Source organism: Scophthalmus maximus, chromosome 9 (assembly GCF_022379125.1).
Source record: "Scophthalmus maximus strain ysfricsl-2021 chromosome 9, ASM2237912v1, whole genome shotgun sequence".
In the NCBI taxonomy this organism is placed as follows: domain Eukaryota; kingdom Metazoa; phylum Chordata; class Actinopteri; order Pleuronectiformes; family Scophthalmidae; genus Scophthalmus; species Scophthalmus maximus.
The window spans coordinates 20,563,317-20,582,480 of NC_061523.1; the positions used below are offsets into that span (position 1 = coordinate 20,563,317).

General features: G+C 42.7%; 1 protein-coding gene across 1 annotated transcript; it reads right to left on the bottom strand.

Annotated features, from left to right (window-relative positions):
• Window positions 1-41: 41 nt before the first annotated feature.
• On the bottom strand, window positions 42-10,883 carry neil3 (nei-like DNA glycosylase 3). Its single transcript, XM_035649899.2, has 10 exons — window positions 9,413-10,883; window positions 9,218-9,327; window positions 7,332-7,466; window positions 6,705-6,918; window positions 5,319-5,393; window positions 4,816-4,982; window positions 2,573-2,736; window positions 813-1,227; window positions 385-565; window positions 42-259 (listed from the first exon to the last, which is right to left on the bottom strand). The coding sequence occupies exons 1-10, from the start codon at window positions 9,515-9,517 to the stop codon at window positions 77-79; spliced, it is 1,749 nt and encodes a 582-aa protein (XP_035505792.1). The 5' UTR covers window positions 9,518-10,883; the 3' UTR covers window positions 42-76.
• Between the last annotated feature and the right edge of the window lie 8,281 nt (window positions 10,884-19,164).

The following is a 19,164-nucleotide window of genomic DNA, read 5'->3' on the forward strand; positions in this document are numbered from 1 at the left end:
ATATTTAAGTGCGTATTTCAAAAATGTCCACATGATCAGCATTTCATTGAAGTAGTATATCGCAAAAAAAACACATTCAACAGCCAGGGAGGATGGATACCCCCGGCCCGTTCTCTGCCCACTGGAAGAATTCACACTGTTTACCCTTTTGAAAGCTGCAGGTGTAGAAGTTCCGACCATTGTTGGGTCCTAGTTTCAGAACAGTTCTCATTAAACAGCGTTTCCCGTGGTGACAAAAGGGGAAGTGCGAGTCTGCCCACTGCAAAAGAGAAAATACGGTTTTATTTCAGTTTAAATTTGATGCAAAAATATCTTTAGTAAAAACTAAAATGCAGATTCTTTATTTTCCAGCCTAAAGAGTTGTTTTGCTTTTTGAATATTCACCTCAAAGAAGTTGCACTTGGTCTCTCGGGGAAGCGAGCAGGCGTAGAACTGCCGCCCCTTATTCTCCCCATCCTTGTGCACCACTCGGAGGACAGCTGGACGACGGTGGGATGCACAGCAGGGGACGCTTGGACTGGAAGGAACGGAGGAGCCGCGGCCTGTCGCTCCTGTTTCGCGTGAACTGTCAGAAGTGAAGAAACGGGTCTTGTTAGCGTGAAATAAAACACACGAACGCCAGTCAACCCTCATTAGCGCGCAAAACAACCACTCCCCACGTGTGCACACTATGGCAGTCATAAATCTGAACTTTTTTCTATAACAATGCTGCATTAAAAATTCCACAGTCAGATGCTTTTTTATCCTACTTATCCCACAACTTCTCTTATTATAAACTTATTCCCCAATAGCCAAACAAGAGATTCACTCACCCGGACTTGGGGGTTCCATTTTGAGCATTGTTACCGGGAAAGGTGCTGTGATCAATTCTCATTTTCTTGGACGGGTGACTGTAGGAGGCCGGCGCCTCCCCATTGGAGAGCCCGGCACTTTGCTTCTGCCAGCCACCAGAGGCATAATTGGGGCTTGTTGTCCCTTGGCAGACGCTGTATTTATTTAAACCTCGCTCCGCCGCCAAGGAATTCAAATGACTGCCGGCCGGGGAGAGCGGGGAGTTTACAGGCCTTGGCTTGGCGCTCAAGTCGGAGAAAACAAGGGTGGAAGTCCCAAACGCAGACCTCCAGTTGACTTTGAGCTCCTCTTGTGGTTTCTTGAAGGCAGTGCACGGGTACTTAATCAAGTCAGCGGTGAAGGGTGATGCCTCGGAGCTTGTGTCGTCTGCGAGGACTGTGAAAATGAAGCCGGGTTGAGAAATCATCTCATCTGCACAAGCTGCAGCTTTATTCTGGCATTCTGGCTGCTCTCGTGAAGCGGGTTTTTGTTAACTCTCAGTGGTTAGTTTGCCAGAAAGCAGAGGACCACTGTGCTTGTGTAGTCACAGAATCTGTGCTCATGATGCCTTAATGTAAAATTCAGTGAAATGTAAACCCATTTCATGAAACATGAACTACAGTGAAACCTGGACAACTACGATTAATTTACCCTCGAGCAAGATACTTAGCCCCCAACTGTTTTAATGTGGTGCTGCATTGTGGCCAACTAATACATTATTGCAGAAATGCAAATCGGGGGTATTACTGAGAAAAAGAAGTTTCCCTGGGAAATAAGTTTCTACTATTCATTTTCACATTTTTCAAAGAAAGGAATAGTTGATCTGAAAACGCAAACATTGTCCTCACTCACACTCTCCACTTCGCTGTCACTTCAAAAATGCAGGTGACCTTTGGACTTGTGTGCGTTTGTACATTTGAAGATCTAATTGACTCACATTTGCTCCTCTGAGGGCAACACTGTGAAAACTTGGAATCGTTACTTCCAAATGGAAGACTAAAAGTTTTATAACACCGATTCAAAGGAGATTCAATGTGGCTCTTTTAACATCAATCGACAGACGGAGGAGGAGACCTTTTTAAGATCTAAATTTATTTCAAATATAAAATACATTTTATAAGTGCCATAAATGCAGCCAGATGCCTGAAATTGCAGGTTTCTGTTCTGTCCAGAAATGTGTAGCTTATTTGGAATGAGAACATGTGATGAATCCATGTGCCAAAGAGGAAAAAAAAAAGGCTGACATGTGATAGTCGGCAATTTACCCATTGCTCGGAAAGCTCAGCGTAACCAAACGAACCGTGGGGCAAACTCCAGTCTGGAGTCAGTGATACTCATGCAGCTATTCGGTTGTTCAGTCAGCTATGATATGAAAAAAATAATAATATATATTTATATATATATATTAAATAAAAATAAACCCTTCAACTGAGGTTTGGCAGTTGCAACAGACGGATGGCAAAGATTTTCATCCACTGCAGCCGTAATGCGTCTCCAGAGCGTCAGAGACAAATGACCAGTGGACAGACATGCTCGTTATTTGTGCAGCAACATACTGTTCAGATGCAAACAACAGAGAAATCGCTCTGCTCGACTGCAGTGTACTTGTACTTGAGCACCAACGACAAAGTGGTACGTGGGCTATAGCTACTAGTATTTCCTTTTTAAATCTCTCGCGTTACAAGGACATCCCGTCGCTCCATTACATTCAGCGACAGTGTCGCCATAATGTTCCACTCACCCGCAGGTCTCGGAGTGAGGCAGGCATCACAGGCTTTCGCCGTCGGCTGGTTGATGAGCGTGCAGAGTTGACAGGCCCAGTCTTCTTCTTCCTTCTTAGCCACGTCATCGTTGGCTCTCTTATTGTATGCCCAGTCAATCAGACTGTTTCGGACCGGGAGCTTACTAGATGAAGAAAAACGGGGAGTGACAAGAATAAATCTTTTGCGACGAGGGCGTACTTAATGATGGAAACGTGCAGTGAAAGGCGAGAATCACTGAAGTGTTTATAGCATAGACTGTATATAAAAATGGACGTGGCCACCGGCTCTGGAAAGGAAAGTCAATGCTGGAGTGCCGGAAACCTGAATTATCTTGAGTGACCAGCAGAGGGCGACTCCACTAGTCGTTTTCTATAGAAGTCTATGAGAAAATTAAACTACTTCTCAATTGATTTAAAACATCAAAAAACATTTTCCTGAGGAGTTTATGGTCCCAATCTATAGTTTCAAGTATTCTTCAATACAGCATGATGTTCATTTTGTACACTATGGTCCATTTAGAGTCAAATAGATGATATAGCACGTATGCTATTTTTTTTATTATTCTACATTTTTGGAGATAGTTTATCTGTTTACCAAAGCAGTACTTCCAGAATTATTTACTATGTGAGAATATGTAAACACACATTTCTTTGGTTGCACTGAAAGTGCTACATGAGTAATACATATAAATTATACAACATCAGTACCTGGTAGTCTAATGGTTGAGGGTACCTGTGTTGCAGGTCATACCCCAAAGCCAAAAATAATTTTTTAAATCAAATGTCATTGCTTTTAACTTTCCACGGTTAATTTTTGCCATTGATTCCTGTATATTTCTGTGTCCGTCTATGTTCTTTATGTTTTCGTATGATCTGTTCCTGCTTGTATTTATAAGTTAAACTTTTTTTTTTATTTCATCCCTGCCCCGTCTTAACCAGGACCACCTGGCAGACGAGATATTGTACAGTATCCCAATAAAGGACAAAGGATAAAGGATAAAAAATAAAGGATAAAAAATAACATAAGAAAAATGAATTATAAAATAAATTCTACAGCCATTATTGTAACCCTCTTAAAGAGAACTACAGGCAGAAAGAAAATTAAACTTGACAAAAGTGTGCGGTTTAAGCAGAGGGTGAAGATATGCGAGCAGGCGATGTGTTTGCTCCGAGCATACATGTTATTGCTCCGACATGAAGCTCGACTATGTTTGACAAGAAGGCAAATCTGCAGAGCCAACAGTCATGGAGGAGGAGGAGAAGGAGGAGGAAAGAAGCAGTGGCTTTCAGGAAACTTTCCTCACAGATTGCATTTATCAGCTGAGTAATGTGTTGTAAGGGCTTTGGGCTCTAACCCCTTTGCAAAGCTCTGCTCAAACACAACCCAGGAGGTGTTGAGCCTGTGCCCTGTCTGGCAAACACAGCCTTACACGTGCATTAATACCCCCCACCCCCACAACACTCACTCACTCCCTGCCAAGCCCATCTGCCTACAAACGTGGCCTCTCCAGAATTTGAACCTTTTATCTAAAAGGCTTCAGAACTTTCTGCAGACACTTAGTTTTACCATGTTGGTTTTCGCACTAAGGCGGTGTCAAATTTATAGCAACAAAACGTGTTTAGAGATGCAACAGTTAATCGGTTAATCGAAGAATCGATTACTTCATTAATCGCCAACTATTTTGATAATCAATTAATCGGTTCAAGTAGTTTTTAGTCCAAATTCTCTGATTTCAGCTTCTTAAATGTGAATATTTTCTGGTTTCTTTGCTCCTCTGTGACAGTAAACTGAATATCTTTGGTGTTTGGACCAAACAAAACATCATCTTGGGGTTTGGAAAACACGGTCGACATTTTTCAACATTTTATGACATTTCATGGACGAAACAACTAATCGATTAATGGAGAAAAAATAATCAACAGATTAATTGATTATGAAAATAATCATTAAACAAATTAACGAATTCAAATAAAAACCTACAAGTTAGAGAAAAAAGGGTGGAATCTTTTGGTTTTTCTCACATTTATGCCCAGAATAATTACTTTACCATATGTTGTTATTGTTCTTAATGTTAGTCGACCAACTTCTGGTAGAAAACATGAGTTCATCCTGCACATAATTGTAATAGCCCATTTCAACCTTTCTTGAAAACTGTCCCCTACAAGATTGCAAGACAACACCTTTCCGGTCAAGCCTGCCAATGGTCTGTGAGAATGTCTACCTGATGTCGACCCTGCTGGGATCTCCCTTCTGACAGTGCTCGCAGAAGTAAGTCATCCTGCCGTTGTCTCCAAGACGACAGACTGTGATAACGTGGAAGCACTGGCCGCACTGGGGACGCTTGTAGACCTTGTAATGTTTGCAGAGAGCCGAGCCAGATTTGCGACACTGATAAAGAGACAAGAAGGGGAGACGAGAGTGAATAAAATGATGAGGATGAAGATAACCTGAAAAAAAACATTCCCCTTGTTTTCTTCCTCGTCTGTTATGCATGGACAAAAGAAAGGAATATTTGTTTTACCAATTCTGCAGCTTTGACTTCTGCTCCCCTCCCTCAGCAATATAGGCTCTATATTTAATCTATTCTTGAAAGTTAAATGAGGTCTCAGCTATACACCGAAAAGTAAACATGTATACTTCTAAATAAACAGTACATAAACGTATACGAAGCATACTGCAATGAGTCCAAAAAACTAAGTTTCTACAGATCGACAAACTTCTAACCTTGTAGAACAGCAGGGTGAAGTCGCGCGTCATCTTCACCAAGTGGTGGATCTGTTCGTCCGTCAGCTGCTTCACCTGAGAGACGACGCGGGCACAGTGAGTTACAGTTCACAGCCGGGCGGAGAGTGAATAAATCTCATTTGTCTAGACCCTCATTTCAAAACAAGAGAGACGAAAAAGCGCTTTCACAGTCAGCGAATCAATAACACGGGCATATAACCAATAAAACAAGCAGACGCGAGTGAAAAACTGGATTTCAAATGATGCAATGGAAAAATATTACATATCAGGTATTCCCAGGGCTATAGAAGTCCAGGCAGCGAGGATCTGACTCAGCCTCAGACAGTGGAGAAAAAAGAAAGAAAAGAAACTACCACTTGTAGCACTTTCAGGACACCGGGGGGGGGGGGGGGGCCTGGGTAATGGAGGGGAAGTTCATACCGATTCAATGGTCCCAGAAGAAGAAGAAAAGGAGCAAAAGTCCTAGATTAATGTCTTGGTCTAGTGTGCTACATCCTTGTACCCGATCTGATATTTTCTAAAGGGGGCAGAGCTGAGCCCCTGGAGAAAGTGGAAGTATTCATGCTGCAAAGTGTCTCATACTTACAGTGGTTAGGTGACTCTAAAAGTCACACTTTTATTCTATAGTTTGCCTGATGAATATATTCCTTAGGCTGCGACCCAGACGAATGCTGGGACCTCATTTTATTTCGCTCTGCCAGATCCTTGTCTGGATCCCCCTCCATTGCAAAGTGAGGAGAGAAGCGACTTTTGTAAACGATCAAGATGGACGCCGCTGATGATGATGATGATGATGAGCATGTGACAAAAAAAGTACCAGATATTTTCACATTTCTCCCACAAAGATGGCAACGCTCGTTCACAGACATTGTGGAATCATCGTCACAGGCATCTCCTCTGTGCACGCTCTAGTCTGTTCACATTTTCGTGTCGCTCAACAGACGACACGTTTCGTCACTCTCATTGGTCGTTGGTTACGCCTCTTGGAAATCGAAAATGAACCGAGGGGCATTTGCGTTTTAGTCAGGCTATATATTATTCCTTAGGAGCAATGTGAAGCATCGGATCTTTTAAAATCCAAGTGATATGATTTCCACATCAGGACTTTTTATGTGTGTGTGTGTGTATTATAAATCAAAGGAAAAAAACATATTTTAGTCCCCAAAAAAGAAGATGCTCATTCATAGAAAAAAAAGATCATTTCCATTTCCAAACTGCACCGAGGAAAGGATCTATGCCACAATGCGTTTATTTGTCTTTTCCCCATTTCGCCCTCCTCATTGCAATGCATCACTCAATAATACAAAGCCTAAAACATTTTTTCTGTTCCTCTGCTGAACACAATCTTATCGTCTGTTACCATACCTTCACGCCCGGGTGGAGGCCCGAGTCGAACAGGGCCTCGTTTTTAATGATGTTGCCGACGCCCGGCATGATGGCCTGGTCGAGGAGAACATCGCAGAGCAGCCTGCCACGTTGGCTCCTCACCGCCTTCTCGGATTGGGAGAAGCTGAACTTAGAGGAGCACACATCCAGACTCTCCGTAGCCGCCACCCTTTGCTCACAGTCCTCCGTCAACCTGCGAGCACAACAATTTCGTCGTACGGAAAGAGAGAATTCTGAAAATATATGGCCCCGCTGTTGCTGCAAGTGTGCCACGAGGTCACAGGTGCACTTGTGAGGTTACACGTTTCAAAATAGCTTATTTTATATATTCCCCTTTCAGGTTGTTTGTTATGAGACGGAGCAGCGCAGGTGAGATTTCCAGACAGCGGAATTAAATGTCTGTCTTGCTACCGAGCGGTGCACCAGGACCTTTAGTCAACGAACGGGACAAATGTCGAGCCATGCAAGGCTGCGTTTTTCATGCAACAACAGCCACCGTCTTCACACACCCGCCTAAATGTAGGACAAACTCCCGGTACGAGACTCATACCCCAAGGTGAACTTCTCTCACCTCAATCTATCCTGGCAAGCTGGTGTCCCCGTTACCTTATTTCCACAGTGCTGTCAAAGAAGCACACGATGTCGTTAGTCAGGTGTATTTCCAGCACCGGTGTGGAGCCCGTCCTCTCCTTCCTCTCGGCAGGGTTTATACGCATCGATCCATTCATACCGAAGTGGACTCTAAAGGATGTGAGCACGACAACAAACCCCAAAAAATTCACTTTAATGATCAATATGAGACTTGTCAACAAAGGGACAATACGGTCAACATCTTCAATAATGTAAAACATGAATACGTACAGTAAGTGAATTGATAGACATGAATATAAATAAACAGATAATAAGTCTGCTTTTCCCCTAAAGAGCCGTCATCAATAGAAGATACAATAAAATTTCAGAAAACATAAAACTGCACCTTTAATTGCTTCCCCACTCTAACCTAGTCCAACCCATTGGGTCTTTCTTTAAATTCCCTTTTTACCCATTTCCTCTAATCTAGTCAGCTATGAATGTTGAGGACATTACAAGTCTATAAATCTTGCACTGTTAAAGATTATACAATGGAAGCTTTCCCTGAAATATGTCTTGCTGGAATAGACCATTTTGGCCAATGTTGCACATTTAATCCTGGCTATAATGTATTTGTATAGAGTTTCTGTATCAATGTGATGAATTATTTGGATTATTTTTGATATTTGAGTTACAGGACTGGCATAAAACAGACAGGTTATGCTGTTAGGTTAAAAAAAAGGAGGTCAAATTCAAGGGTCCAAATATTGAAAAATAATTTGTTAAAAGCAGAAGATCAAAGGACTGAAACAATTAATGAATTACAAAAACAGTTATTAATTTTTTTCTGATTGATTAACTAATCGTTCAAATCTAGATAACAGGTCATCCTGGTTGGTAGGAATATAAACCACTATATATTTTGAATCACATAAATATTCAATAACTATCAAGAACAACTAATAAGGAACTGATAGGCATAGCCCTACATTACAGTAAAATAAGTATGGAAAAATATTCAATAGTCATGTCTAGTAAATGTTTTCTTTGTCCAAAGCTTCCATTTAAGAATTTAGATAAGCTTTAAAAAAAAAAAAAGGTAGCAAGATTAATAAGAAAAATCCGAAATCAAAGTGAGTCAAAAAAAGAAGAAAAATAAAAGTCATTATCATTGTCAAATTCCCACTCAGGTCACGGAAGTAACATCTGTGTTGTGACCAGGGCTGAAAATAACGCTTATTTTCATTATAGATGAAATCCGTTGATTATTTTTGCTATTAATTGTTTGGTCCATAAAAAAACAAAACAAAAATTAATTCCCAAACATAAAGATGAAGTTTGGTTTTGTCACAGAGGAGCAAAGAAACCAGAACATATTCACATTAAGGCGAAATAATAGAATTGTGACTTTTTTTTTCCTACTTCTTAAAAACTACTTGAACCGATTAATCGATTATCAACACAGATAACTAATCGGTTAACTGTCGCAGCTCAGCTTGTGACAACGTGTTTACCTGTCGATGCAGTGGAAACACAGTGTTTCCTTTAGGTTTACTGGTTTGGGGGGGTTAGGGTTAGGGCTCGTTAGGGTTAGGGCTCGTTAGGGTTAGGCTTCACAAATCACATTTCATCCACAATGTTTTATACAGGAATGAGGAATAATATATATATATATATATAGAAAGTAACCATAAATGACTTCTTCTTGGCATTATATGTAAAATCCAAAAAAAAAAAAAATGCACAAAAATTCATATGACTTTTCAGGGGGGCGGGGACTCCCGTTGGAGGGGCGGGGCCAAATCCCATGGTGGGAAAAACACTGTTAAACACATGACACGAGCCTGGTTCACTGACTACACCAACAAGTTACCAACTACACGTGAACACAACATGAGTGACGGTGGCACAGTCTCCATTACCTCAACGCCCTCGGGCCAAAGTACATGAAGAGCTCCTTCCCCAGAGTCTGGACACCGCTGTACGCGCAGCCACACACACTGACGAACCCGTGTCCCTCGGGGTTGTTCTTCTGCAAATAAAAGAACGCGGCGAAATGTCACCGGTGAGCGTCGGTCGTAATAAACAACAACAACAACAACAACAACACAACTCACGGTGGACGTGGTCAAACTGCCCCGGATCTCTTTCACTCTCTGTCCCTTCTGCACCCTGGAGCGGATTTTCTCTCCGTTTAACGTGCAGCCCGGACCTTCAACCATCTTCCGGGTTCGGGTTTTTTGTTGTTGTTGTTGCGAAAACCAAAAGTTAAAACGTGACAAAAACGAGTTCAACTTCCAAGATAATGAAAGAAAAGTTTGTTGTCGTCCCCAGATTCACCCGCCACAAAAATTGAAGGTCGGCGCATGCGTGGTTACGGTTTTGTAATCCAGAGCTTCCGGGTTTCCGGTGGACCCGGAAGCCTCGCGGCGCATTGCTGCCCCCCACAGGTTGTGATTGGATTTGCAGCTCCGAGGGATTTCTGTCACCAGGAGCCCTTCATGGATTCGCATTGAGATTCAACAGCAACCCTTATGATAATCGCTTTCACCGTTTGTTGTTTTCTCCCAGATCCAAACAGTCCATCTTCACGTTCGTCCATCTTTACCTGTCGGCCACACTGTCCCAGTCTCGGTCTAGTCAACTGTGCGCCTCCTTTTCCCCTCCCTTAATAACAATCTGTACACGATCTGTACTGTAAAGTTGTGACATATCCCTTCTTTTCAGTTCCCCATTCTTTCTGCCTCACAGCTCTTTGTGTGTCTCTTGATACTGGTACTCATTTTTTCCCGTTGAGTATACTTTCACAATCCGGGTCTCTCTTCAGAGCTTTCTTAGCTGCCCTACAGTATATATCTCAGCTGCTTCATTCTCTTCCACCCCCACATGGGCTTGACAACCCAAAGAATCCCAGTTGAACCTCCAGCCTGCTCAGTCCTATAAAAAGCAATCAACAGCTCCACCACAAGGTTTGACCGGGCTCCTTTGCATTCCCTGTGTGTCATCAGAACTGAGGCAGAATCCTCTGAACTCGACACCATTTTTTTTCCTATTTTTGGTCCGCCGCGTCATCTCCTGTAATAATGCTTGTCAAACCTCAACCCTGGAATGTACAGTCAAGTTATATCCATAGTCTTCTTTTTTTTCAGGACAACCTGGATGGCCAAATAGTTTTGAAAAGTGTTAGATTTTTTTCCCCCATAAATACTGGAAATCCAGAATCTCATAATTTCGCACAACTCAATGCAAATATCTGGGTGCCCTTTCCATCCCCTTCAATCATTTACTTGTTAATTTAAACTTCACAAAGAATAAGTACATTAAAACATGACATTGTAAAGCAATGGGGATTTAGAATCATCAGTCCTACAGCTGAAAATTATGTTTTAGTTGGACAACAACCTACACACGATTACGAAGACTTTCCTTAATACCTTCATTATACAACTTAACCTATAATCTAAAATTACATGCAAAAGCTACTGTCAAGCCTTTGTAATCTCTCAAGTTCAAAAGATGATATATTCTTAAGATCTAGCACTTTGATTTCAGATTTTTCTTATTAATCTTGCTACTTTTTTTTCTAAAGCTTATCCACATTCTTAAATGATAACCATCACTTGGAAGCTTTGGACAAAGAAAAAATTATTAGACATGAATATTGAATATTTTTCCATAATTCAGTTACTGATTTATTGTTCTTGATAGGTATTGCATATTTGCATTTCTGATTAATTTTGTATGCTATCAATTATTTAAACAAAATGACATGCTACTTCGAATGTTATTAATTAATTAGTTCTGAAATTGACATGAAAAAGTACGTCCATCCAATCTATAAAATGTGATTTTTCAGCGTAGGTCACAAATATTAAGGATCAACAAAAACGACGTGTTTTATTTACTTTTACCGTTTTTCAATGCAACGTGTTGCATTAATGTATGATTAGTCAGTATCTCGTGTCAAAGTCTTTTAAAAAAAACCTGTTTATTTTAGATATTTTACAGGCTGCATTAAAATTAATGGCTATAAGTAGTTTTGTTGATTGTCCACTTGAGGGCGCTAATGCTTTATTCTTGTACATGCAGCCCAGACAGACACATCTGTGATGTGACTTGTAGCAATTCACTGAATGTATTTGTGATAGACAGACAGACAGATAGATAGAGAGTTAGACAGATAGATAGATAGTAAGATAGTTAAATAGATAGATAGATAGATAGATAGTTAAATAAATAAATAGATAGATAGATAGATAGATAGATTGATAGATTGATCGACAGGATGACACCATGATTTTAATTTAACATTACATGGTGTGTTCAAGTGCCTGAAAGTGCCCTTGATATGTCTCCGTCCATTATACCATCATCCCAGGTAGAACTTCACTGCCAGATGTTCATTTAAGGAGTTCCATATGGCTGGGCGGTGGGGGAGAAGAAAAAAAATTAACGAATTATAATTTGCATTATTGTCAATAGTTTTTCTGCATGGCTTGCTTGTATAATTGCAACAACCTATTGGCTCTACAGTTTCGCCATCCAGAAACCCTTCTGTGGTCCCAGATGAAAATAGATAGTCTATACGTTCACCAGCCAAGTGTACAGTCGTGTGGTCCTTCGAAAAGAAAAAAAAAATTAAAAGGACAGGTGGAAAAAAAAAAGGCAGCGCTCAGCAATAATGTGTATTAAAATCTGAAGCTGCTCTCTCACCTTGGCTCAGGTGGAAGTGGGGCCCTTGAAGGTGCGTTTCACGCATGGAATTATGATGTAATTCAAATCCAAAGTGAGAGGATTGTGCCCTCTCGCAGTCCTTTCTCCGACAGTGTCCTGGGATAAAAGCTAATTTTTTTCCCGCCGTTTTGTCCGCACAGTTCTGCTCTCCCTTACACACATTTGACATTAAAGGGATGAAAACTTCTTCTGATGGGACTCGGTTTCTTTTCAGCACAGGTGGCTACGTCAAATCAGATCAGATTCAGGCTGACAAAATGAATCAGGCTAAGCTGGTGCAACAGAACGGACGGGATCCATATCGTACTGTATCGAAGCACACAAGGCCATTCATCCATCCATCGTCTACCGCTTTATCCATTCAAGGGTCGCGGGGGGGGGGCTGGAGCCAATCCCAGGTGACATTGGGCGAGAGGTGGGGGTTCACCCTGGACAGGTCGCCAGCCTATCGCAGGGCCACATACAGAGACGGACAACCACTCACTCTCACATTCACACCCACGGTCAATTTAGAGTCTCCAGTGAACCTGACCCCATTCCGCATGTCTCTGGACTGTGGGAGGAAGCCGGAGAACCCGGAGAGAACCCACGCATACACGGGGACAACATGCAAACTCCACACAGAAAGGCCCCGGTTGGTTTGAACCGGGACTCGAACCCAGAACCGTCTTCCACAATGACCAAAAAGAAAAACCAAATCTGAACCACCTGCACTATAATCTTTTGAGTTGATCTGCAACTATGAACACGCTGTTTCTGCCAAGCGAGATCATGGCTCCCCGGCTAATTTGGACGTCTTTCACCCTCCCCTTGCGCTGAACACGCGTTGCTTACTCCTCTGCTCTGCCGTGTGCACCGGTTATGAACCGATCAAACCGGCGACCCGCGTTCATTTAGTTCCGCTGCACCACCGCGACAGACAGTGACGTCTCCTTTCACCGAGCACAGAGAAAAAAGGACACACACCTCGGCTCTTGAACAACGCTAAAGGGATTTTTTCTTCTTTTGGGGGGGGGGGCTGTGATAAACTGAAGAGGCTGAGACGACTGAGCTCAGCTTCCGACTCAGTGGAGCGAGCGAACCACACGGCCGGCAGTTTGTCAGCTACAATATGAAATAAGTGCCTCGACGGTAGTACAGTAAGGCAAGATCTAGATCATCATCCAGGCGTGGTGAGCCAAACTGATGAGCACCGGGGGAAGGAGCGTGTCAAGGAGTGTCGAGATGGACACATTGTGCGTTCAGGTGCGGCGCGAAGAAAACGAAGACGAAATGGATCATAAGGACATGCATTTGAACAACGTCACCTTCCGCGCGTGCAATGTGAATATGTGCACATTTTTTTCCGTGTGTGTGTGTGTGTGTGTGTGTGTGTCTGCTCTACACATCTGCTCTCATATCCCTCACATATGTATATCTTTATGCTTGGCATGTTAAGCTTTTACATATGTTTGTTGTAAACTTCGCCGCTGGAATGCTGGAATCCATAACATTGGCACAGTTTGAGTCGTAAATCGCAGAATCACATACGCTTATATAATATACAGCTACTTTATGGCTACAGAAGTGAAGGAAATCGGCCCATAAAACATTTTACTTGCAAACGTATCTCAGTAAGAGTAGATTTTTGCATCCTACAAGCCACTGAGCGGACTCCCCTGTTGCTCATTTCTTACGTAATTTCCTGACTCATTTCCGCGTTATTCTGTTTCTTGTTTGGATTCGAATGTTATTGCTTGCCAATCGGATAAAGGAAATTATCGTTAAATCTGGAAATAAACAATATCCCGTTGGAATCCGCATCATTCACACTTTCTCTATGCTACTAAATAACTTTTATCACACGCATGAGAGCCAATTTCCTTTTAATCAGCCTCGCCCCAACCCCACCCCCCCACCCCACTCCCCCAATGTGACACTGCGTTTGTGAAAGAGATTCAAGCGCTCCCCCAAAAATCACATCTGGGAGTCGTTCGGCGTAACAACGCAAGCTACCGCTGGCCACTGTTGAAGTTTGAAAACGATCTTGCCAATTGTAAAACATTGCTTGCGTTGAGAAGAGAAAATCTTTAGCGTACCTGAACAGTCAGAGCGAGTGGGAACTCAGTGCCTCTGCTTTAGGATGCCCGGTTGAACTGGCGTTACAAATATCTCTAACTTTGGAGTTTTTTAGTCCAAAGTCGATTTAAAGGGACCGTTCAGGGATTTTGAAGTGGGGTTGTATGAGTTACTTATTAATATGTCACCTTATGGAGATGGTGATGAGCGATGTCACAGCGATGTCAGGTGAAGTGGAAGTAGCGTGAGTCTGAGTCCCACTGCTGCAGAGGGGACTGAGGAAAAACGTCTTTTTCGCCACATTTTTAAATGCTTACCTTAATATATATATATATATATATATATATATATATCCATTCAATTGTACACTAAAGGATGTATTTCAGTTTGCCACCAGACAACAGTGGGACTCTACTTCCACTTCTCCTCCAAACTCTGTTAAATGACATCGCTGATTCCCATCTCCATATGGTTAACGTATTAACTATGCATAAGTAACTCATAAAACCCCACTTCAAAATCACCGAAGTGTCCCTTTGAGCAAGCTCGTCGCCGCATAACCACCAAGACAATCTCTGTGTTGTGTGTTTGTCATCGAGGACTTTTAGATTTATGCGCAGGAACGTAAACTTGCGCAGGAAATCCAATCCACAACTCCCACTGATTGGCAGAACGTGTCTTATCGTGCATCAATCTGTAGGACGCAGAACATGCACGGATACGTGACTCGTGTGTTTGAATTCATGGACCTTTTTTGCGCTTGCGTGTGTGTGTGTGTGTGTGTGTGTATGGGAGTATAAAACAGACGGTTAATAAACTGCAGTTCTCGACATCTACGTGGCCGTTTGATGGCTGCTTCACGAGGCCTGAGATGGAATGAGATTCCATTCATCAAGTGAGAGTGAAAAGCCCATTCAGCTGCCGGGAAATGGAGCATGACCCGGCTATTGGGTTGCAGTGCGTGATTAATTATGTTGACCCCATAAAAAGAAATAGCCAGCTGTGTGATTTAGCACGTCTTAGCTCTGCACCTAGCAAGGTATTCTTTGTAAAGAAAATAATCACTTTGCATCGGGACTTTTGACTTTCAGGATGACAGAAGAGTGTGGGGAAAAATACACCCACGGAGAGAATGGTGTTTATGTTTGTACCTCCGGAGAAGTTTTATTGCATAAAACTGCATGTGAAGCAAATATGACAGTTGTTTCTTCGCTCGGAGAGAAGCTTAGCTGCGGATGGAGGATGCGTTGCTATGCAACTGGGATTTCAAAAAAGTACTGGCAGTGCCAGGGTCACATTTTAGTGTCTGTCTCCACCAGCTTGGCAGGAACTGATGACTGCTAATAATGCTATTTCTAAAGCGTCTCATTTGCAACTCTCCAAATGTGAAAATTCTACAGCGTATGAAACACGGAGTCACAAGATTGTGAACTGGGTTTTTGTTCCCCTGGTCATATATTGCGTCGCTCAATCATTCGTTATTATATCAGGGACGTAGTCTAGTGGCACATTCATACATCCATTATTGAACACTGGCAATAACACTGACAATCCAGAAGAAGGAGAATAATAATAAACATGTGACGGAGAAACATTCTGTGTCTGAACAATGATCGTATTATTGATTTGTCCTGTTATCTTTAAACATATTTCCATCCTTGACATAAAAAGAAAAAATCAGAAAGATGTTCTCTGCTCTGAAGTGGAGGCCGACTGGAAAGCAGAGTGCACGTTTCCAATAGACGCCCCATACTTCATCTCTCACTCCATAATCTTCAGTGTGTATTAAATGCACCTCATGTATGATGTGTTCACTGTGTCATGTGGCCTGCAGGATTTATTAATGTATACAAACACGTGCAGCCCCTCATACCTTCATGAGAAAGTTCCTCTTGTTTCTGGGCTGGGAGCATCCTGCAGAGCTCTGCTGCATCTATGTAAATCACAGACGTTGTGCCACTTTCCTATGGTGGTGAAGTGGCGTCGTCTCACAGCAACAGGGGTCTTGGTTCAAACCCTTGGTTTAGCACTGGGGCCTTTCAGTGCGTTTGCATGTTGCCCCCGGATACTCCGGCCTCCTCCCACAGTCAAAATACATGCAGATTGCCGTCTCTAGATTGGCTGTGGGTGTGAATACGCGAATGGTTGTTTGTCTTGGGATGTTGGGCCTGTGACGGGCTGTCAATCCGTCCAGGGTGAACCCCACCTCTCGCACAACGACAGCCGGGATGGGTTCCAGCCCCCTCGCCCCCCTTAAAAAAAGGATAAATTGTATAGAAAATGGATGAATTTCCTAATCTCGGATAACAGATTATTTTTTGTGCCGTAAAGGTGAATTGGACAAATCAAGAAATGACTTAACTCGTTTCTCTGACTCTCCGTTGATCTTACCTTGAATAAAACAATATGGACATTGATAATATAGAATTAGTCTGTCCTAATCGGTCATTTATGTGACGTGTGAAAAAAAAATGCTGCACAATCGTCAAGTAGTTTTGAAACTAAACAAAAAATGAGATTGACTATTTTGGAGTTGGGCAAAACATGTGTTTTTGCAGGGAGCTGCTTCCTCGGGCTGCCACGGCTCGGCTCCCCACATCAAACCACATCCCGGCACTCCAAGTCACACACACACACACACACACTGCACCTTTCATAGCGGGAGGCCCACTGGGAGACACGGAGGGGCCGGTCGAATGAGCAGGGCAGGACAAGCCTGTGAAGTCATGTGCTGAGTCAACCACGGACTGACCAGAAGAAAAAAACAACAACACCACCAACACTGTTTCTGTAATGTGAAGTCAGTCACTGCAACAAAACAACACACACACACACACACACACACACACACACACATCACAGAAACACTCATGAACCGGTGCCAGAGGCGGTCGAAGGGGCTAAAACGGCAGATGTGCAGACGCCCCTGGAGCTCTGTCAACGGCAACGCACGGGAGCCAAGTGAGCGTCTGGCCTTTTGACGTGTAAGTGATGAATTCATTCGCGACAAAATGGCTGCAAAGAAGGAGAAAGGAAAAAAAAAAGATATCCACTGTACAGATCAGTGTTTTCACATTTCCCCTCTAGGTGGCAGTGTTCCCTTGTCGATGAAGTGGACCACTTTTTTCCCCTCTCCCTCCTTTCACAGGCCGCGCTCGTTACCGGGATAAGTGGCATCGAAATAAAGTGCATTAGCTCAAACTCGAGACATGCAGCTCTCTCATCCAGACGCCGCTGCCGTCAGAAGGGGAAAAGAAAAAACCTAATCGTCAGCTGACATCAATCCTGCAGTCTCCCTCTCTCGACCCCGTATAGTTCCCGCTGTTAGGCTAATTTGATAATGGCACATTCAATTAGATGTAAATGATGGCACTCGCCGTGATGGACGTCGCAGCGAACAAGTCTCAGTGTGACGCTATCAGAGCCGGTTCCACGACGGAGCTTCAGAGCCGCGGACCAAATGTCATCAAAGCTTCTCCTCCAGTTGACCGTGACCTCTGACCTCACGAGGACCGAAATAAACAAAAAAATACAGCCGTGGAGTAAAAACAGCATCATGTTATTTATTTTTTCTAAGAAAAGAGTGTGGTTTTAAAGGGTGTTTACCAAATGAAGCTGAAGGCTTAATTTAACATTTAATGAGGCGGTGGAGATGATTGTGGGGTATTTCAATACCACAGCCTTTTTCTATCTATTAATCTATATAAAAGATACGCAGGCCCCTTTACATAACGCTCGTCTCCGGGTGGCAGGTCATTAAACCCCCATGAACTTTATCTTATACATTGTTAGTAAGTAATTGTAAGTAATTTCACATATATAAAGCAATGTAGTTGCAGTCACATATCCTTTTTATTTCATCACACGACTGATGAAATACAGTGCCTACTTCTTCACTTAGTTTTTAACAGACGTAGACATTTTTTCTTAGTGTTGATCAGAAAACCACACGCTCAACTCATCAGAATTGTAATGAATGCATTTGCAGAGCTCGCTCAAATATGTTCTGTGGTAATTAGAACTTTTTTTAGATGAAAAATAATATCATGCCAGAGGTTTGGACGTGAAGATTTTGCATTCTTTCTGCTTGACATTCAGTTGCATCAGCTCCTGCACACGGTGGGCTGACGTCGCACTCGATATCGACTCGATCACGTGTGCGTATCTGATGTTCTTTCACGGTTATCAGCGACGCACAGTTCACCCAGGAATCCTCATTTCATGCCGAATGTGGCTCCCATTTGAAATGTTCTCTTTTGAAGTGGATTCTACAAAAGAAATATTCTGGTGGGGCCCTTTTCTCTCTCTCTCTCTCTCTCTCTCTCTCTCTCTCTCTCCCTCTCTCTCTCTCCCTCTCTCTCTCTCTCTCTCTCTCTCTCTCTCTCTTAACTCGAACTCCAATTTCAGTTTGACTGACTATCGTTGTGAATTAGCATTTTGCTCTGGATTATTATCCAGCCTGAACATGTCGTCTGCAGCGCGGCACCTAACGACAAAGGCGTTTCGGTTCTCTCTGAGTATATCCAATCCAGGCACTATTCAACAATTGTCTCTTTACACTTCAGCGTTGTTTCTTCATTCTACAGCATAGTTTACAGACTTGAGCCAAACGACCGATCATCGGCTTTGCGTTCAGGTTCACCTGCGATTTTGGTACCGCGGAGGAACACATCAGACCCCCGTCCGTCATTCAAAGTAAGGACGTGAGTCACCGGCGAAAGAATAACCTCCTACCCGATGATGTCCTTGTTCATTTCTTTCAATTCATCTTGCGATGATGACTCATTGCAGTCTGCACCATGGCAACCTAAATCCCCGAACCGCATCATTCCTAACAAAGTGGACGTGGTGGGAGGAAAAGTCAGGGGTTGCAGGTAAACTGTCAGCCCTCTTCTTCTCTTCTCTTCTTCTCTGAACATAAAACATGTCCCCCTGTGACGGGGAGGATGATGTTTTATATTTAATTTCACTCACATGCTGTCATACTAAAACTAACAAGCGTGTTCTCCTCACAGTCCTACAACTGGAAGAAATAGATTGTCGTTTGCACCTCTTACTGTAGCAGCATTGACCGATT